This window comes from Budorcas taxicolor, chromosome 16 (assembly GCF_023091745.1).
Source record: "Budorcas taxicolor isolate Tak-1 chromosome 16, Takin1.1, whole genome shotgun sequence".
Taxonomy (NCBI): domain Eukaryota; kingdom Metazoa; phylum Chordata; class Mammalia; order Artiodactyla; family Bovidae; genus Budorcas; species Budorcas taxicolor.
In genome coordinates, this window is record NC_068925.1 from 3,946,946 (window position 1) to 3,968,296 (window position 21,351).

The 21,351-nt window shown below is 47.8% G+C and overlaps 1 protein-coding gene across 1 annotated transcript in view; it reads right to left on the reverse strand.

Annotated features, from left to right (window-relative positions):
• Positions 1 to 7,936: 7,936 nt before the first annotated feature.
• PIK3C2B (phosphatidylinositol-4-phosphate 3-kinase catalytic subunit type 2 beta) overlaps positions 7,937 to 21,351 on the reverse strand; it is a 72,140-nt gene continuing 58,725 nt past the window's right edge. The window contains exons 26-35 of the mRNA XM_052653605.1: positions 19,405 to 19,574; positions 18,781 to 18,937; positions 18,367 to 18,476; positions 17,282 to 17,483; positions 16,736 to 16,860; positions 15,725 to 15,842; positions 14,378 to 14,459; positions 10,827 to 10,933; positions 9,125 to 9,253; positions 7,937 to 8,337 (exon numbers count right to left, since the gene is read on the reverse strand). Coding sequence (XP_052509565.1) covers positions 8,149 to 8,337; positions 9,125 to 9,253; positions 10,827 to 10,933; positions 14,378 to 14,459; positions 15,725 to 15,842; positions 16,736 to 16,860; positions 17,282 to 17,483; positions 18,367 to 18,476; positions 18,781 to 18,937; positions 19,405 to 19,574 — 1,389 coding nt within the window. The 3' untranslated portion in view covers positions 7,937 to 8,148. The remainder of the gene's footprint in view (positions 8,338 to 9,124; positions 9,254 to 10,826; positions 10,934 to 14,377; positions 14,460 to 15,724; positions 15,843 to 16,735; positions 16,861 to 17,281; positions 17,484 to 18,366; positions 18,477 to 18,780; positions 18,938 to 19,404; positions 19,575 to 21,351) is intronic.

Genomic DNA, 21,351 nt, shown 5'->3' on the forward strand with positions numbered 1-21,351 from the left:
GTCGGACACAACTGAAGCGACTTAGCAGCAGCAGCAGCAGGATCCAGCTTTGAGGTCTTTCAGCATCTAACCCACATAAGTCTTTCATTAAAAAATGTGAACTGTTTCTCAGGTGGTGTCCCTGTTAGTTTCTTCAAATGAGGCAAACAGAGGAGGAAAGAAACGGAGCCCCTAGAACTGTTTACTCTCGTCTCTGCTTCCCCTTCAAGTCATATTTGTATCCTGAGCCCCTAGAACCATGGGATACACACCCAAAGAAGGAAGCACAGAGAATTATCCTTTGAAAAAATATGTGTCTATCAGAGGGTAAAGAGTCTGGAGAAGGAAATGCCAACCCACCCCAGGATTCTTGCCTGGGAAATCCCATGGACAGAGGAGCATGGCAGGCTACAGTCCATGGGGTCGCACAGAGTCGGACATGACTGAGCGACTTCACTTTATAATCTCAGTTGCTACATTTGATTCTTTCTTGTGAGTTTGATCTTAGTCCATTTCTTTATTTCTAATAAGACTTTTTAAAAACCTCTGAAGTCAAGTATTTGTTCAGAGGGAGTGTAGCAGGTTTGAGCCCTGGAGACGGCAATAAGATCTTTCAGGAACCCACAGGAAGCCAGCTGCTCCTCTTGCTTTGTTGAGACTGTTGGAAGAATGGTCACTCTTTCTAGGAAACTAAGAGGTCCGCAATTTCTATAGTTTATCCCTTTTTATCTTATTATCCATCTCTCTAGCAATAGCTCATTTACAGTTCAGAAAAAATATGTTAATAATGGGAGTAAGTTTAATGACAAGAGATCCGGGTATGCAAATTAAATACTCAAAGCTCAGTGGGTTGGTGAGTGAACTAAATTTCTAATATCGTTCCTCTCCTAGATAGATTAGAGGCACAGACATCAGCTAATGTTTGTTATGTATTCACTAAAGATTTTTTCCCATCATCTGCAGAATAAAGGCTCTGTACAGTCTGTTCTTTCCCTATACTTTTCCAGCCTTCTCTTCAGTAACTTCCCTTCATGCAGGTTATACTCTGAGGAACACTATTCACAGTTTCTCAGTCAAGAAGGCCCTCACCTCTGTTGTATATCTACGCATGCTTCAAGGTTCAGCTCCAATGTCAACACCTTCTCAAAGTCTCTGCTGACCTTCACAGTCAGAACTATACCACTGTACTCCATTAGAGCATAACACACTGCTCTGTATATATCCCTGTAAATGTTCTCTCCTGCTGGTCTCTGCTTGTTGAGGGCTGTATACCAATACCTCGCACAGTGGTTCCCAAAGTATGATTTGGGCACCCCTGAGGATCCCATTTTAAGACCCTTCCAGAGGGTCCTCAAGGCCAATTATTTTCACGATGATACTAAGCTGTTACTTTTCTTTTTAACTTTCCTTTTCTCGTGAATATATAGTACACATGGATCTTCTAGAGGGTACATGATACGCGATCTGGCAACAGACGGAATGCAAAGCAGATATGAGATCCCAGATGCCTTCTAGTAAGCGAGATATGAGAGACATTGGCGAAAAATGTAGGATGATGGCCCTCTTCTTGCTAGACATTAAAAAATTTAAAAAAATTTTTCTTTTCTCTGATATTTATGTTAACATGTAATGGGTTTATATTTTTAAATTAATATTTTAAAATTTTTTCATGTTTGAGTTCTAAAACAATAATTATAAACAATAATTATAGATATAATTTACATAAACAAAATTCTGTGGGGTCCTCAACAATTGTCCTTCCCAATTCTTAAGGAACGGATCCTGAGACCAAAACGTTGAGGAACCACTGACCTAGGACGTTGACTGGCACATAATCGGTGGCCAATAAATGTTTGTTGAATGAATGGAAGAGTATTAATACTTTAAAATAATAGCATCTTCCTTGTGGCCAAGTTGCTTACATTCCATTCAGCTTTGTCATAACACCACTTGCCTCCCTCCACATGTTCCTTAAAACAACTTGAGTGGGCCTTCCTTCCCCATCTGATCACTGGATATATAATTTTTACTTCCCTTACCTTGGAATTTGCTCTAAAGGGAAACAATGGGATCATAAAGTACTGGAAAACTTTAAGAATATGTGACTTTGCCTTGTCAGTCTTGGTAGGAAAATAAAGTGTGAGCCACTTCCTGAAGCCCGCTATCAAGCAGGCAGCGGAGGGAAGGCAGCTCTGTCCGCAGAGATAGCACTGTCTTGCCAGGGCTGTGTGCCTACTGGTGAAGACAAGAAGTCTTTAGACAGGCAAGCTGACTGGCAGTTTGGCAGAAGATAATTTAAACCTCAGTTATATTTATTTTAAAAGATTTTTCAGGGTCTAAGGTAAAGGGTATGTAGCTTTTCCCTTCATTTTTCAGTCAGTACCCCCTCCAAAATTATTTTTCAAGTATCTCACACTCTGGAGAGCACCTATCTTTCCAGCTCACTGCCTTGAAACCCCTGTTCAGCTGCTATCACTGCCCTCGCCAAACCTCCAAACCATCGCAGTTACCACGTTTTTGTGACTCATCACCCTCCTTACCCAATCCAGAATCTCATGACCCAGTATGAAAACTACCCCCATGCAAATACCCTTCATTCTCATGTTCTTCTCCTATGCCAGTATTCTTCTCTGGCAAAATTTCGACCCTAGTGAAACCCAACTATCCACTTATTCTGAGCCTATAGTCTTGCCGAGCTTGAGAAGAGCACTCAAACGTGCTGAGTGACTCACTTCCTATTTGTGATGACAAATTTCATCTACGCCAGGCACTCTTACATAGTTCGTTTTTATTTTATTTTTTGGCCAAGGCATGCAGGATTCTAGTTTCCCAACCAGGGACTGAACCCACCCCCACTGAAGTGGTACAGGATCTGCACTACTGTGCCGCCAGGGAAGTCCCCTTAGACAGTTCCTTAGCAGCTTTGCATCGCCTACGCTGAGACTTTCACAATGTTGATTCAAATTTCCAGCATTCCCATACACATTCTTCTCAGCTTATGGACACACCTTATACTTCACTGAGAAGACAGATACAACTGGAGATAAACAACTTCATGTCTTCACCACCAAATCCACCAATCTACCTGCATCTGGACCCACACGCTCTGCTTTTGATCCCATTATAAGCGAAGAAGCCTCTTGGATCCTATCCCTTCATGTCCACTCGAGGAAATCTGGCCTCCTTTATCTCCTCTTTCCTGTAACATGTAATTGTTTTTCTTAAACTAGTTGAACACTCACATTAACATGGGTTAATACTGCCTATCTTAAGCAGCAAATAACTTCTCCCTAGATACTTGCATCTCCAAGTTTCCACACCACTGCAGCAAAAGTTTCTCAAGAGTTGTCTGCTCTCACAGCCTCCACTTTCTCTGCACTTATTCTGTCTTCAGGCTACTGCAATGTGGGTTTCATCCCAAACACTCATTAAAACAGCTCTTACTGGGACATTCCTGGTGATCCAGTGGTTAAGAATCTTCCTTCCAATGCAGGGGACACACATTAAGATCCCATATACCATGGGGTAACGAAGCCCATACCCATCTCAACTAGTGAGCCCAGGCACCACAAGAGGGCACTGGCCACAACAAAGCCAGTACAGCGAAAAACCACCCAGATTCTATCAAGATCACCAAGAACATCTTGCCAAATCCAGTTCTCTTACTTGTGGGTTGATGTGTGCACCCCTAGAGGATGCTGAAGTCTTAATCCCCTAGGACCTACGGATGTGACCTTATTTAGAAATATCGTCCTTGTATGTTAAGATGAGGTCAGGAGGGTGTGCCCAAATCCAACATGACTATGTCCTTATGTAATGGGGAAATCTGGATACAGACATGCGTGTACACATACAGGGAGAACACCATGTGAAACTGAAAGCAGAGACTAGGGTGAGGTACCTACAAGCCCAGGAATGCAAAAGATTACCAGCAAACCACCAGATGCTAGGGAAAGGCATAGACCAGATTATCTTTCTCAACTCGCAGAAAGAACCAACCCTATACCTTGATCTTGGACTTCTGCCCTCCAGAACTGAGATCAGTTTCTGCTCTTTAACCCACCCAGTCTGTGTCCCTCGTTACAGTAGCCCTTTTCTTCAGACTTCCATGACATCATTACCTCCGTGTCCCCACAATTCCAGGGACTCTTCCTCTTCCTCTAAATGTTGGCTGCATCAGAGCTCAGTCACCTGTTGCTTTGTTTTTAAGCCTCTCTAATCTAAGTGATCTCATCCAGTTCCACAGGACTAAATGCCAACTTCCACTTCTAAACTCCAGACTGACCCTTCCCTTGGGCTTCAGATTCCATCATCCTACTTCTCCACTTGGATGTGCGGACATCTCAGACTTACCATGAGCAAAGTAAAACTCTTGAGATCCGCCAAGCCCATCTTCCCCATCCCATAATGCCCCTACAGTCCTTTTCACCCAGTTGCCAAGCCCCTAAACTTAGGTGCTAAGTCGCTTCAGTCATGTCTGAGTCTTCATGACCCTATGGACTGTAACCTGCCAGGCCCCTCTGTCCACTGGATTCTCCAGACAAGAATACTGGAGTGGGTTGCCAAGTCCTTCTCCAGGGGATCTTCCCGACCCAAACCCGCATCTCCTGCATCAGCAGGCAGATTCTTCTCTGCTGAGCCACCAGGGAAGCCCCCTATCAGTTCTACCTTCAAAATATATCCAGACTTGAACTACTTTGCACCATCCCCATCGTAATGCCACTCCCCTCCTAGACTACTGCTTCCATTCTTGCTCCAAACAGCAACCAGAATGATCTTTGACTACGTACAGTGCTATAATCCCTTTCTCAAAACCTTGTAATGGCATCTCCATCACACTGGGAATGAAATCCAGAGCTCTGATGGACTTTAAGACTCAATTCAAATATCCCCCGGTGACGCCCATTCTGCCTGCCCAATCCCTCACCTTTTGCACCTTGTCCGGGACACAGCATTCTAACCACGTTTCCATGTCTGCCTCCATAGCTGGACTCTGAGTTCCTTGAGGACAGGATCCACATCCTTGTTATCTTAGTAGCCATTGTGCTTGGTACCCACTTGACCCAGAGAAGGCCATCAGTGTTGTGAACAGACGTATCAGACAAATCCCAGACACCAGAATTATACCTCCCAACTTAAAATGCTGCCTCACTTTTGAACTTTCAAGTCTAATCTAACCTTTACCCCCTCAAACCCTAACAAGTCCAGTTACGTCATTTTTACCACCTCTGTTTGAACTCAGAAAATCCAGTCTCCTGGGCTTCTGTTTCTCTTCTCCCTGGGCACCCCTCCCCGCACACTTCCCAGTCCTCATTCCCACTCCCTCTGGGTGGTTCAGATTTCTACCCCATTTGGCCAAGAAATTTCCTTAACTAAGACTCTTGCCAGACTCGAGTTCTAACTTTTAAAAAGTCTATTGGGACTTGCCCAGAACTGCAGTGACATCCCAAAGCCACTTAGAAACACAGAAGGTAGGTTATCGCTAACTACTGTTCCTACTAAAGGCCCCTTGGAAGCCCCACAAAATTTCCCAGCATGAAATATGACTCCACACTGGAGACTTCTGAAAACTTCTGAGTAAACTGCTTGCAACAAGGGCCACATCACCTCCAGCTTTCATGTGGGTTCAATTCTGGGCGATGGCTCGGCTCTAACAATATAATCGTTGTGTGGCATCTCAAAGGTTGTTTCCTCTCTTATGAAACAGGCTGGGTTAACTATCACTAGCCAGTAAACTTCTTAAATGCAGAGAACCATCTTCATTTATCTTTGCAATCTTTGCTACCTGGTGGAGAGGGAAATGGCAACCCACTCCAGTACTCTTTCCTGGAGAATCCCATGGATAGAGGAGCCTGGCAGGCTACAGTCTATGGGGTCGCAAAAGTCGGACACGACTTAGTGACTAAATCAGAGAGGGCCCAGTGCACAGCTCCAAGGACTGTATTCTTTGTGGTGGAGGCACGCCCCCAGGTAGCAGTGACTGGTGAGCCCAGTAAATGTTGACAGTTAACAAATGAGCCTACTTTCCAGCACAGCTGTAATGAAAAATGACATGTATATTAAAACACTACAAAACTATTGAGTGTTTAATAACTTAAAGGATTGTATTAAACACTGCCTAGAAAACGTAGCACAGGTCTGGAGTCAAACCTGGGTTCAAATTCTAGAGCCAAGGCTGAGTGGCTATGCCCTTAGGCAAATTACTTAATTATCTCTTGTCTGTAAACTGGGAGATAATACTACTCACCTGATCAAGTTGTTGTAAGGAAAGATTCAGCTGATACATGCATATAAAAGTTATGATTTATGGAACCATTACTAACATCATCTTCATCTCATATGTCAGACGTTTTAACCTAAACATTTAAACATAAACAAATCTTGAAAATGATAGTTTTGTTTTTCTAAACATCAATTTATTAGAAAATACAATTCCAGAGAAAGTAGGAGATACAAGGACATCTGGGAAGTGGGTACAGTACACAGATCTCTTTAAATCAGGGGCATCGAGGGTCAAAGTCAAATGAGCTACAGGCAAAAAGCCAGTAACACATCTCTGGTCCATTCACCTGGAGAAGTTCCACCTCTGCTCCCCACTCTCCCAACTCCTGCTCACAGCAGCCAGCTATATTCTTGGCATTTTTACTTTAAAAGTTTATAACTTCCTTACTGCTCTGTGGCTTTAATCAATGGCGCTTCTTTCTCCAGTTATGGAATGAGTTAACAAAAGGGGAAATTTCTGATCCTTGTTGGAGCTGGGGAGGACAGTCCAAAGAGTATCCCCATTTAACTCCATTCCCAAATCACTGGACACAGCCACCAATTTAAAAAGTTAATATCAAATTCAAAGTCGCTCCTTTTTTTTTTCAAGGAAGACAACCCTTTGGAGTAAAGCGCACGAGTGAATTTCAAATCATTTGGTAGGGAATGAAGAGTGATAAGAGTTCAGAGACCCAGTCCCTCCCTCCCAGCTCAGCTCAATCCAGCCTCCACACAACCAAAGAAAATCACAGGAAAAAACCCAGTTTTGATGGGATCCCCCACCCGCACCCCTTTTCTTCAGTCAGGGCATCCCTTTGGCTCCGGAATAACAGGTTTATGGCCCCACAGAATGAAAGAAATTCTTATTAGAAAACATGACAGAAGTGGAGTTTGGGGGAGAAGCAGTGACAAGAAGGGAGTGGCAGGTGATGAGGCCAGGCCACAGGCGGCCCTGCTGGCGCGTGCAGCCCGGAACCCTCCCCAGGGCCAGGACGCCCGCGGCCAAACCCAGCCGCAGTCCATCCCACCGGAGGAAGCTGAAGGGAGAGACCTGTGGGGGATCACCCCAGCGTATTCACAGGGACAGCACGGTCCCCAGAAAGGCTGACGGAGGGGCAGAAGACAGTGTTCAAGGCATGTCCTAGCAGAATAGGGCCAGACCAGAGGAAAAACTCCCCCCAGACGAGCCCAGGTCCCTGAACACAGGTCCTCTGCAGAACCCCATCCGGAAGGCCCTTCCTTACACAGACAGGCATCACACTGCTCTCCTTTGGAGGCAAAATCAGACAGGCCCAGCATGCAGGCCTCAGTCAAGCACACCCAGCCCTCCCTGCCCCTCCTGACCTGCTTCAGGGAGGGAAGGTGCTCCCCAAGGGCCCACTGGGCCCCTCCCCAAATAATTCCTATAGATAGAAACACAAAACAAACAAAAACCTAGGGGCAAGTCCAATAAGAACCTTAATCAAGAAAAGTCCAAATAGTCTTCCTCTTTTGCCTTCTAGGGCACATGTAAGTCCCTTCTCATAAGGCTTCCTGTCCAGTTAGGACAACATTACTATTTCATTTTTTAAAAATAAAAATAAAGATACCCACCCACCCTCCCACTAAATGCTACTTCTACAGCACACCTCACACACCTCAAACCAGGCATTGCTCCCTTGACACAAGGTAAACTTAAAACTTTGCTGCAACCTCACAGCCTCCACAGGGCTGCTCATCACAACCAACTCAAATGCAGTCTTCAGAGGAGGGGACAGCAGAGAGCATCTTTACTCTCCCTGCCTCCCACCCTGGAGGCCAGGACGGCAGGGAGGCCCTCCGAGGGCTATGCCCCTACCCGAGGAAGGGACGAGTCCTCTCCCCGGCTCTGCCGTGAGCCTGGGGTCCCAGGCCGGGGCTCCGCTGTGTTCATAAGGTCTCAGGACTTCGAGATCCCAGTGCAAACCAGCCAGTCTTCTCCTGGGCCAGGTCCAGCTCTCGCAGGCGGATGTGCACCTCCCCAAGGAGCACATTCTCCCAGAACCCTTGCTCACTCAGCACACTCAGCTGCAGCTCCCGCTGCCGCAGGTCGCCCTTGGGGATTCCATCATACACCAGCTGCGGATGCCAAATCGGGAAGAGAGGGAGCCAGTGAGAGAGGGAACACGGAAGGGGGAGGTGCTTGTCTGCTGTGGTTCAGGGACTTGCCAGGTGGACCAGTGGCTAAGATTCCATGCGCCCAGGGCAGGGGGCCTGGGTTCCATCACTGGTCAGGGAACTAGATTCTACTGCCACAACTAAAAGATCTCACATGCCTTAATGAAGATCGAAAATCCTGTGTGCCACAACGAAGAACTGGCACAGCCAAATAAACAAACAAATGCTGGGGGGGAACAAGTGAACCTAACAAAGAAAAAATGTTCTGGTTAAAAAAAAAAAGGTAGTTTGTGGTGGTTTGATCTGGCTGAGCGTAAGACCACTTTACTTCCCCAACCAAAGTCCAAGGGAATACAGAAGGCATACAGTACCCAAGGGGACCTTCGAAGAACCCTATTCTCAGCTCAGGGTTCCAGCAAATGAAGGCTCAGCATCGGGGCCACAGTTCATTATCAGCAAAGGGCCAGCAGGCTCCTCCTCCCCACAGACCACGCCCAACTGTGGAATCCCTACCCTAAGTATCAGCAAACATTTTAACATAAAGGGCCAGACAGGGAATACACTAGGCTCTGTAGGCCGTACAGTTTGGTCTATGTCACAGATACTCACCCCACTGGAACAACGTGAAAGCAGCCACAGGCAAGACTTAAATGAACAGGAATGGCCATGGCCCTACACGGCTTTATTTACAAAACCAGGCACAGTTTGTTTACCGACTCCAGCCCCGCCCATCACCTTCCCCACATACCATCTCATTGTAGGTGGGGTTGCAGGTTTTCCGGGCCACTTTGGTTTTCTTCTTAGTGGTTTTCTGAGGGTCAGGAAGGAGGTAAATCTTGACATAGGGGTCGGGATCATTCCCATCCTGGAGCAGTTGCTACAAAAGGAATGAGAAACCAAACCATCTATCTGCCCCTGTATCACTATTCCTGTGACCACTCCCTGATCCAGTCTCTCTTCTCCCACACCCAGCTTCTTGCAATGCACAATCACTTATGTTTCCCAGCCAGCCTACTGCATTCTGCCAGAAACACCTATCACGGTAACATTAGATGTCATCCTAAAACATCAGATCACCCATGACACCAGTCCATACTCTGTATATGCAGGGCACACTAGAACTCGGTCTGTTCCGAATGAACCATAATATCCCCAGATATCTCCACCCAATGTCTGTCTACTTTGTCATTTGACCCAGGAAACCCCTAGGGAGAGATAAGCAGAGAAATGAGTCCGAGAGATGAAGTTGCTTGTTCAAGGTCAGCCGATTAGTGACTCACACAGGCTGATGCTTTTAAAACTTCAGTCAGATCTTGGCATGCTCCCATCTCACTCAAGGAAAAGCCATGCTCCTGAGCGCAGGACCACGGCCCTGGTCGGCCCTCTCCGACCTCAGCATCCACTATTCTCCCCCTGCTCCAGTACTTTCAGTCACACTGGCCCCCCTGCAGGGCCCGACACACATGGCCCCTCCCGCACCTCCTCATCAGTGAGGGTTTCCCTGGCCGCTCTGAGAAACTGCTGATGCCCTCCTTCTACCCCGGTATTCCTCGTCTGCTTTATTTCCTACCAAAGTGCTTACCACTATCTGACTTGCCGTGTATTTTACTTAACTGTTTCCCTCTGCCTACTATATTGTGAGCTCGTTGAAGGCAGAGACTTTATTTTGTTGCCCTCCTGTCGAGAGCTAACGTATCAGTGCCTGGCACGCAGTAAGGGACTGATGAAGATTTGTTGACTAAAATGAATGAGTGATGCTGTGAGAGTGAACCCCTATCACCTCTGATTCCAGACCTCATGGACCTGCTGCCACACAGCAGTGCCCCACCCTGCAAAAGTCCAGGACTCCGTAGGTATTCTATGAGTTCCCTTCCCCTTCCACTCATAAGGTTCTCAGAAACATATCAAAAATTTAGTAATTATACACTCCCTTGATTATGCTTGAAGGATGTCATATGGCTGCCTTACCTCTATAACCAGGAAATAGGCCCCCTGGGTCTCTCTCTTATAATGATCACCATAATAATAATAATACCAGGCACTATGTTAAGTACTCTACATGCATTATCTCATTTAATCCCTATAACAACCCTACGTGGCAGATGCTAACATTATCTCATTTTAATGAGGCTAAGAGTAACTGGGCTACTTGCCAAAGGCCACAGGTAGTAAGAAGCTCTGTCCAACATTGCTTGGTCATACCACAGGCCTAGCATGGGAGCAGGCTCACTGGGGATTCATCTAGAAACTTTTGTGATTACTCTCATGAGAGGGGGGTACAAAACAGGTCTCATCAGTCAGAAAAGTGCCAGAAGATAAAGATCCCAATAAGGACTGTGTATGCCTGGAGAATCCCAGGGACAGAGGAGCCTGGTGGGCTGCCGTCTCTGGGGTCGCACAGAGTCGGACACGACTGAGGCGACTTAGCAGCAGCAGCAGCAGGCACTTACCAAGCCCCGGATGTGCATCACCATGATGAAGAGTTTATTGTTTTTGTAGGAGATGGACAGTTTCACCTCTCCGCCAACCTTCCCAACTGGCCGGGCCCATGTGCCTTCTGTAGGGGCAAAGGACAGAGAGAAAGGTCAGGGGGCCAGCCCTGCCCCATCGGGTGCCAGGTAGATGTCTCTGTTTTCTTCTGACCCCCTGCCCTATCTCCATGTCAGATTCCTGATATCCCATCAGGGATCGGCCACGTGGCATCTGCGAGCACGACTTAGGTTGCTGTCTGCAAGCATGACTTGGATTGGAGTGAGTCTATCCAATTTCAGTCTGTAAGTAGATCCATGATAAATCTGCTCAAGGAGCTGTGGACCCCACAGATTCTTTAGCCAGTAAGCCAAGGAACAGAGATGAGTCAAGGAGAGAGACCTGGGAAGAAATGGGGGCAGGAAAAATTACCTTTCGGAAGGTTCAGAGAAGTTAAATTGGTTCTTAAACGGAAGAAAGTAGGGAAAACCACTAGGCCATTCAGGTATGACCTAAATCAAATCCCTTATGATTATACAGTGGAAGTGACAGATAGATTCAAGGGACTAGATCTAACAGACAGAGTGCCCTAAGAACTATGGACAGAGGTGCGTAACACTGTACAGGAGGCGGTGATCAAAACAACCCCCAAGAAACAGAAGTCCAAAAAGCAAAATGGTTGTCAAAGGAGGTCTTACAAAATAGCTGAGAAAAGAAGAGAAGAGAAAGGCAAAGGAGAAAAGGAATGGATACAACTGAATGCAGAGTTCCAGAGAAGAGCAAGGAGAGAGAAGAAAGCCTTCTTGAGTAAACAATGAGGAGAAATAGAAAAGAACAACAGAATCAGAATGGGAAGGACTGGAGATCTCTTCAAGAAAATTAAATGCCAAGGGAATATCTCATGCAAAGATGAGCACAATAAAGGACAGAAACAGCATGGACCTAACAGAAGCAGAAGATATTAAGAAGAGGGAGGAAGAATACACAGAAGAACTGTACAAAAAGGTCTCAATGAACCGGATAACCATGCTGGTGTGATCACTCACCTACAGCCAGACATTCTGGAATGAGAAGTCAGGTGGGCCTTAGGAAGCATTACTGTGAACAAAGTTGGTGGAGGTGACGGAATTCCAGTTGAGCTATTTAAAATCCTAAAAGATGATGCTGTAAAAGTGCTGCACTCAGTATGCCAGCAAATTTGGAAAACTCAGCAGTGGCCACAGGACTGGGAATGGTCAGTTGTCATTCCAATCCCAAAGAAGGACAATGCCAAAGAATATTCAAATTACCACACAACTGCATTTATTTCACTTCCACATGTACAAGCTGGGTTCAGAAAAGGCAGAGGAACCAGAGATAAAATTGCCAACATCCATCAGATCATAGAAAAAGCAAGGGAATTCCAGAAAAACATCTGCTTCATTGACTATGCTAAAGCCTTTAACTATGTAGATCACCACAAACTGTGGAAAATTCTTAAAGAGATGGGAATATCAGACCTTACCTGCCTCCTGAGAAATTTAAATGCAGGTCAAGATGCAATAGTTAGAACCAGACAGGGAACAATGGCCTGGTTCAAAATTGGGAAGGGAGTACAACGGCAAGGCTGTATACTGTCACCCTGCTTATTAACTTATACAGAGTACATCATAAGAAATACCGGGCTAGATAAAGCTCAAGCTGGAATCAAGACTGCTGGGAGAAATATCAATAACCTCAGATATGCAGTTGATACCACCCTTATGGCAGAAAGCGAAGAGGAACTAAAGAGCCTTTTGATGAAGGTCAAAGAGGAGTGTGAAAAGGCTGGCTTAAAACTCAACATTCAAAAAACTAAGAACATGGCATCTGGTCCCATCACTTTCATGGAAAATAGAATGGGAAAACAGTTGGAAATAGTGACAGATTTTATTTTCTTGGGCTGCAAAATCTCTGTGGACAGTGACTGCAGCCATAAAATTAAAAGATGTTTGCTCCTTGGAAGAAAATCTATGACTAGACAGCGTATTAAAAAAGAGAGATGTTACTTTGCCAACAAAGGTCCATGTAGTCAAAGCTATGGCTTTTCCAGTAGTCATGACTGATGTGAGAGTTGGACCATAAAGAAGACTGAGTTTCAAAGAATTGATGTTTTTGAACTGTGGTGCTGGAGAAGGCTCTCAGAAGTCCCTTGGACAGCAAGGAGGTAAACCAGTTCATCCTAAAGGAAACCAGCTTTGAATACTCACTGGAGGAGTAACAAGGTGAGCACAGCCCTGAGCAGGCAGCCCCTGCTGGTCCTCATCACTCTGCACCCGTTACTGGGCAACAGGTCCTGCTCAGCAGCCGCTCAGGTCCCTCAGCAGACCCTGCCCACAAGCAGCCACTGTCGACGAGCAACGTCCGTTTCCTGCTCAGCTACTGGCCAGGGCCGCGGCGGGCCCCGCCCACTGGTAACTGTCAGCGAGGGAGCACTGGGGAAGTGGCTGAGTCAAGGGTCAGAGGTATGGTGGGCATCAGGTGGAAGTGAGTAAGAGGCAGACCCAGGCCTTCTCCTGGAGGCCCTCCAGCTTACCCAGCCTCGGGCCAGTGGTGAGCGGGGGGCCCAGGGAATAGACTGCGCATGACTCCTGGCAGCCCTCACTCAGGCCCTCCACTAGCCCTGGCCCTGGCCCTGAGAAGCGGTGCCCCTCTCCCCCATCCCTGCCTCTGTGACCCTCTAGCAGTGGCCGTCTGCCTGGTCACAGTCTGGGGGACCTGGTCTCCCCGTTTGGGCAACCTGGGGAGACTGAGGACCAGTGGGTTGGATGCCAGGCTCCCTCAGGGATGACAGCTGGGCAAGACATGGGAACCTGGCCCTGAGGAGCTGCCAGCTGAGATATGCCTCCCCTTAGCCAGGACTGGGACCTTGGAGGGTTAAAGTTGTGCCTTGGGACTTTGCCCTTTCTTATCAGGACAGAGAATAACATTTGTCCAGCAGAGATTCACAGGAACGTTGTTACCTGACCACTGACCTAACTTCAAGAACAAGACTCTGATACCGAGAAGTCTGCAAGAACTAACCACACCCGTCCTTCATCTTTTGCTTTTAGAAAGCCTTGCTGAAAGCTTTCAGTAACACTGGGGTCCTTAAGGCATGAGCCACCCATCTCCTTGTATGAAGCTGTAATAAAACCTTTCTCTGTTTCAGGCTCTAATGTTTCATATTGATAGGCCTCACTGTGCATCGGGCACACAGGCTTGCGAATTCGGTAACAGAAGGACTGGTGCTGAAGCTCCAATACTTTGACCACCTGATGCAAAGAACTGACTCATTAAAAAAAGACCCTGATTCTGAGAAAGACTGAAGGCAGGAGGAGAAGGGGAAGACAGAGGATGAGATGGTTGGATGGTGTCATCGACTCAATGGACATGAGTTTGAGCAAACTGGGAGATGGTGAAGGACAGAGAGGCCTGGCATGCTGCAGTCCATGGGGTCACAGAGTCGGACATGACTGAGTGACTGAACCACAACAGGGAAGCTGGCAGAAACGTCACAGAGACGGCACCATACCTGAGGACTTGGGAGCCAGGCTGCTGCCTGCAGTCTTCTCATCCCTGGGCAGGGGGTGGAAGAAGGTATACACCAGATCACACTGGAATAGAATCAGAAAACAGGGTCATTCCTCAGTAAGACAACGGCCCAATGAAAAAAGGAACTCCTCAACATTAAAAGAGACTTACAAAATGTGATAACCAAATGTAATATGCAGTTCTTATTTGGGTCATGGCTCAAAAACACCAACTGTTTAAAGAATTTTGGAGACGACAGGAAAATTCTAAATATGGGCTAAGAGTTGGGTGGTGTAACAACAGTCCAGTTATGTAAAATTATGTCCTTGATTTTTAGAGATGCATAGTAGTTAGGGGAAGAATGTCATGATGGCTTTGACTTACTTTAAAATATTTCAGAAAAAACAGATGAAGCAAACATGGCAAAAAATAATACCTGTTTAGGTGATGAATATATAGGTATTCATTATACCGTGTCTCTATTTTTCTGTATGTTTGAAAGTTCCCGTATAAAAAAGTTTTGAAAAAAGAAAGCAAATAAAAGTAGTCACATCAACTCAAAAGCAGTCTGTTCTTGGCATTCCCTGGCAGGCAAGTGGCTAGGACTCAGAGCTTTCACTGCCTGGTCCCAGGCAGCCTTGGATAAGGACTATAAATTGTACTTTTGAGAATGTTTCCTAAGCAATTAGGGAAACGAAACAAAAACTAAAATGTGTGACAATACCCACTCTAGCATTAATAGTGAAAAGGTGGGGAGGGGCATTATCTAAATATCTTTCAAGAGGCGAATGGTTTAAAGAGCTGGTATTGCAAGTCAGTATATTAACTTAGCATAGATATTTAAAGTTATGCTAACTACAAACACTTCAGTAAAAATAAAAAAAACCACTATAAAACTGTAAAAGTCACATTTATATATGGCCAGATAGGAAGGAAACATGGAAATGGGGTTAGAGGGTTTTTTAGGGTGATGAGACTCCTGATGACTCTGTCTTTATGACCATTATAATACCAAATTGTAACACCACTTGTTTAAAAGAAATATCCAGGTGGTACACATACTCAGCTTGTTCAGAAACCTTCCATTTCCACAGGCTCCTGCTTAGCACAAGCACTGTGTGGCGGCAGCTGACACAGATCTGTGTCTCCGTGTGCCCGGCTGCGTGTCTGGGTTTCACGTTTCTGCGCGCAGCTCAATGGGGCTGGGGTGCCACGACCCACCGCCCTCCTCCCCCCTCCCCGGACAGACCCAGGAAACGCAAGCGCCTTCTGCGATGGCCACGCGCCCCCGTCCACACTCCCCACCTCTCAGCGGCGCCAGGCCGGCCAGGGACAGAGGGCCACCCACCTCGGCCACCTCCGGGGCCGCGTGGACCAAGTGCCAGATGTAGCCGTTCAGCTCCTCCCGGCGCCGCTCGGCCCCCGCCTCTCCTCGCGCGCGGCCAATCACGAAGCGACTGGGGAAGCTGGCGGCCGGTGGGAAGACGGTGAAGAAAAGGAAGCAATAGCCTTTAGTCCCATTCCGCTTTCATTTTCAGCCACCTGATCCGCATTTCTCCCGGCCTCCCTCCCCAGGGACCTCTCCCAGACTCCATGCCTCGCCCGGCTCCGCAGGTCTGTGCCGAGGACGCAGGCGCAGCATCTCCCACTGGACAATTCCACGGACCCCGGAAGAGAAACCCAAAGTGCTGAGCAGAGCACTGCAGCTGTCCAGAAGTGCTCAGGCAGCTCTGGAGCTGATCATGGTTCAAACTCTATTTGAAGAACTGCTCCTTAAAATTGCTGTAGAACACATCTAACATGAAAGCTACTGTCTTACCCATTTGTAAGCGTACAGTTTGGAACTAAACACACTCACACTGTGGTGACACCATGATCACCATCCCCCTCCAGCCTTTTCCTCTTGCGAAACTGAAGCTCTGTGCCCATTAAGCAGCTCCCCATTTGCGCACTCCCCCTGGCAACCACCATTCTACTGGCTGTGTCTATGAATGTGACTACTCTAAGAACTTCACATAAGTGGAATCATGTAATATAGTAATATTCCATTTTGTATATACATCACGTTTTCTTTACATATTTCAAAAATACTTTTTAGAAGATTAGACACTTCAAAACATCCCCTGCCTTTAGACCCAGTTTGCTGCCCTGGCCGGTGCACCCAGGCTTGTTTCTGAGGCTGGAGGAAGACCACTTGAGAGCCTCAGAAGCGCACGGCCAGCAGGGGGAGCGCTTGTCATCGCACATTGCCAGTTAAGAAAACCAAGGACGCAGGTCTTGACTCCCAAGGGCCGTGCTGTCCAGCCCCCAGCTGCCCTTCCCGCTACCCCTCAGTGCAGAGAGCAGGCGGAGCAGTTACCTGGGCAAGAGGGAAGAAGGGAAGAGCAGCCGCAGCTTATTGTGTAACTCCTGGAACTCCTCAAATGTCCGCTGGATGTAAGTGGCCTCGTGAGCATTCTCTCGCATCACCTTTACCACGTAAATCTGCAAAGCCCAAATCTTAGTGAACACACCCTGCCAAACCAACGAAGACGGCAGGTGAGGGGACAGAGGGTGTGTGTGTATGTGTGTGTGTGTGTGTTGGAAGAGTTATGCGTTCCAGAAGGAAGAAGATAAAAATGTCTCTAATGGAGACGAAGATAATACACATATGCAGGAAAATGAAAGCAAAGATTCACAAGAATCCTTAGTTCACAAGACCCTCGGCTCAGAGGGAGCAGCCATCCAACTCATCTCCCTGACAGCAGGCAGGCCACTCGGGCCGGGAGGGGAAAGGGTCTGCAACTGCCCCCAGCACAGGGTGCTCAGCCCGCTCCAGCACCCACAGTGTGGAAGGCAAGAAACAGAACCTCAACAAACTCGGTGGCGGGGAGCAGGAGAGAGCCAGACTGGAGCAGACACTTACATAGCCCTTGCTGGGGTGGAAGACCTTCTCGTGGCGACAGAGAAACACACCGCTTATGCGGCCTGAGCTCTTGAGAGTGTGTGTTCGTGGAGCAAAGGAGAGGGTCAGCCGATCATCCGAGCCTAAAAACTTCATCTGAGCCAGGTTATGAATAAAAAAATTGAGCTTTGTGGCTACACTGCCAAGGCTGGACTCTATCAACCTGCAGAAGGATGGGAAGAAAAGGTTACAACCACAGACCCAAGTCCCCACTGCCTGGGCAGAGCTATATCTCAAGGAATATCGCCCGACACCTGAGGCTAACACGCAGCTCAGATCAGATCATTTCCCCTGTGTGCCAGCCTTATAAGGACATGACTGCACACAATGATCTGAATACAGTTTATTCCTGTGGACCTTGGGGGTCTCATCTCCCCTCACTGCCTGCCTGGGCCAAAGTAGGAAGAAACCGTGGGATGCCACCGTGGGGTCACCACGTAAAAGTCTAAATACTGTTGTCAAACTGAGTTCCAAGCTTCAGGACAATAGATCCTCACCAACCAAAACCCAACACAGAGATTTCAGTTCCTAAGGAAAGGTACTGGATTAGCCCCAGAGAAAATTTAACTCGCTAACTTCCCAAAAGGGTACATAATAAAATGGACAAAACCGTAGACATTAGTACATAGGCACTTTCCTGCTTTCATACATAATGTGTCTAAAAACATCGAACGTGGGAAAATGGAACCATGAAATTCCATGTTCTGACAAGGGGGAAGGTCCCGATCGAGAGAGCTAAAAACTATTACAAAATCCCTATTGTACACGGCCCCACAGACAACATCCTTGACCGTGACCTGGTGAGAAAGCAAGCAAGGGATGGCAATACCTCTGTGTAAAGGTCAGCACCCAAGTACAGGTGGGAGACTGAGCCCGGGAGAAGTAAAATGACTTACCCAAGTCAGACAACTGACCCATGCTGTCAACTCTCAGCTCTGCCACCAGAGCAAAGCCTCTCCCGCCTCCCTAGCCCAGCTCCTCCCCATCGAGCGGCCTGGAAATTACCTACCAGACTGGGCAGCACTGTTTCGTAGGCAGCGTCTCACCTGGTGAAGTAGGTAGTGGCATTGGCCTCCGTGTCCTGAGGCCTCAGGGCATCGTACACGTACTTGAGGTCTTCCAGGTCTGAGAGTTCAGGGATCCCACAGGACAACATCTAGAAGAGCAAAGAGGAAAGGGCGTCTGTAACGACCAGGAGTTCAAGATTTTCTACAGCTTCGCTCCCTAACCCTTCTAGAGGGTGGTACGGAGATGCGGTGGGCAGCGGCTGGCAGGCCACAGGAGCTGGGGGCTCTGGAGCAGGAAGTCAGACACCAGCAGACACCACTGTCCCCAGGTGGTCTGGGCCCTGCCTTTATCTCGGGCTCAGAGAAGCAGATCTCCGGAAGCAAGACGGAGAGTCTTAAAGATGGTGTCAGATGATAAGAAGGAGGGTTTCAGAAAGGGATGGAGCTCCTCACCAGGCCCAGAAGGTTGAGGAAGAGGTGGGTGTGCTTGCGAATGAGGTTGTAGGCTTGGCAGCAAAGGTCAACAAAATCATGGAAGCGGCTGGAAGGCTTGTCACCCCCGTTGATGACATACGCCATGTCCGAGGTGAAGACAAAGGGGGCGCGGTCCCTGAGCCAAGGGGAACACACAGGCAGAAGGTCAGCACGAAGGGGAGGCTCACCGTGTGGGCTGTCGGGGGAGCTTCCCCTCATCCCTCGAAACCTGCGTGACACTGGGTCCACGGGCTCCTCCAACACTGTTTCTTTTCCCACTTTAACCTTAGAAGATGCCCAGACACGTCGTCCACTGGTCCCTTGCCTGTGAGCTAGTGATGTTCCTCCGGGTATCTGGTACTTCTTTTGGCTGTGGTCTGGGCTCGTTTCCCCTTGCTCAGCCCTCAGCAGGCAGGGAGGAGGGCTGGTCCCTGCCTTCTTCTGCAAGGCCTCAGTGCTCTCTTCCCCAGAGCTGCTCAACCCAGGGGCCACACTCTGCGGTGTGGGGGCCTTCTCCCATCGTGGGCTTGCGTTCCAGCTCTGAACCATTTCCACTGACCTCCCAGGCCTAGACGCACATGCTGGCTTCAGGGGGCTGCTTACCGCTTGATGTTGCCGAACATCTGGGCATGGCCCAGGAAGCGGCCGAAATCTATGTGGAACATGTGGCCGGTCGTCTTCAGCATGATGTTGTCATTGTGTCGGTCACAGATGCCCAGGACGTAGGTGGCCACACAGCAGCCGGCACACGAGTAGATGAAGTTCTCTACAGCCTGAGAGGAGGGCCCGCAGACGGCAGGACGTAAAGCCGGTGCACAGGGACCCCAGGGGCAAAACCAGGCTGACCCAAGCCCACCCTGACCCTCTCCCAGGAGCCCAGGGGCTCTCACATCTGCCTGTTCAGCCTCCATCACACACTGACATACACCCTGAGGCACACGGAAGCTTGTCCTGTATCTTACGGGGCAAAAAGGAGACGGGAGGCTTATATGCATATATCCACTATCCGCAATGTATCTGTTATCTGCGATACACGCCACTTCCAGCACCTTTCTTTCTCCTCGGGAAACTGGTTGGGAGGACAATGGACTGACTCAGGAGCCCAGGCTTGACCAGCCCAGAATCAGGCAGGCTTGATGTTTACAACTTTCCCACCTCGTTGTGGTGACATTAACTCAAGCATAGCACCGAGGCAGCAGACTCAAAGGTCCCCTCCTGACCCTGCTCAGAATTCTTCTGTCTGCATCCCCATCCCCAATAAAGCTCCCATTTCTGGTGTTCTTGGTAACCAATAAATGCTAATCTACTTAAATTCACCTCACTCCAAGGAAGAGCTGAGGGAGTCTGAACCCTTCTAGAGGGTGTTTTACACTTGAAAATCAGACATCTTTAGTTGGTAAAATGTGTTAGAGCTATTTCTGAGTTTAAAGCAGGAGGGGGAGGAGTAAGGGGTTAGATCTACCTTATTTTATCCGGTTAATATCTGCCCCCTTATCTGGCTTTCCAGTAAAAATGTATGGAAATCGTGAATGGACACCTTTCATCCTCCAAATCCTCTTTGGGAGGTTCAGAGAATTCCTAAGACCTCAAGAAAGACCTGAGCAGAGGCTACAGCTGTCAGAGCCAAGCAGGAAACGGGGCATGAGAGAAAGTTTCCCAGCTATGGAACATGCCCTCGCCACCTCCCTCTGCAAATTTCTATCCAGGCTTCAGGGACCTTCCTGAGTTCCCAGACCCTCCCAGCCGGCACTGACTCCTCCCTGCTGATCCCCTACAGGCACCAACACTCATTCAGAGTTTAGTGCTCTCCCCTTCCCAGGGTCCAGGGATCCTAGCTCCCAGCAGCCTCTCGGCTGCTCCACAGGCCTATTTCAAAATACAGAAATCTCCCAGCTACTTGTTGAGTTAAACCAGATGACGAATCCCTAGGAAGTTAAGAATAGAAAGTTCGTGAAGAACTTACAGACTATACACCCTGGAAAAAAAAAAAAAAAGATGACTTCTATGATAGGGAAATACATAACTGAGAAGAAACCGCTCAATAACCCATCAACTCTCAGTCTTGACCATCTCTACCTACCTGTCTTCCTGTCACAGGTATTCTGGCTACCTGAAACGTATCCTGTTTCGACTTACGGAGCAGCTGTATGCCTATACTATATCACAGAGTAAATGACTAAAGTCTCCTCACCTGATTACACAGGGTGTTAGCTGCTTACTGGCAGGAAGTCTCAACGTCTAAAGAGTTAGCTGCTTACTGGCAGGAAGTCTCAACGTCTAAAGAGAGCGCTCCCGATTTAAGGGGTTTCATGTGTAGGATGGGGGTACTCTGCTTGCTGAGTAGGTGGCCAAGGGACAAGCGTCTCTAGCTTTTCCCTCCTGGAAGGCGCCATAAGAAACTACCTGCATCGTCCTAGTAGGAAGGCTAGAGGAGCTGAGAGTTACCTCTGAAAGACTGATATTAAACGCTGAGATGCTGAGTGAATTTCTCTCTGTGTGTATTCTTGTACAAACTTCTATAACATTTACTATGACTCTTTATTACATTGG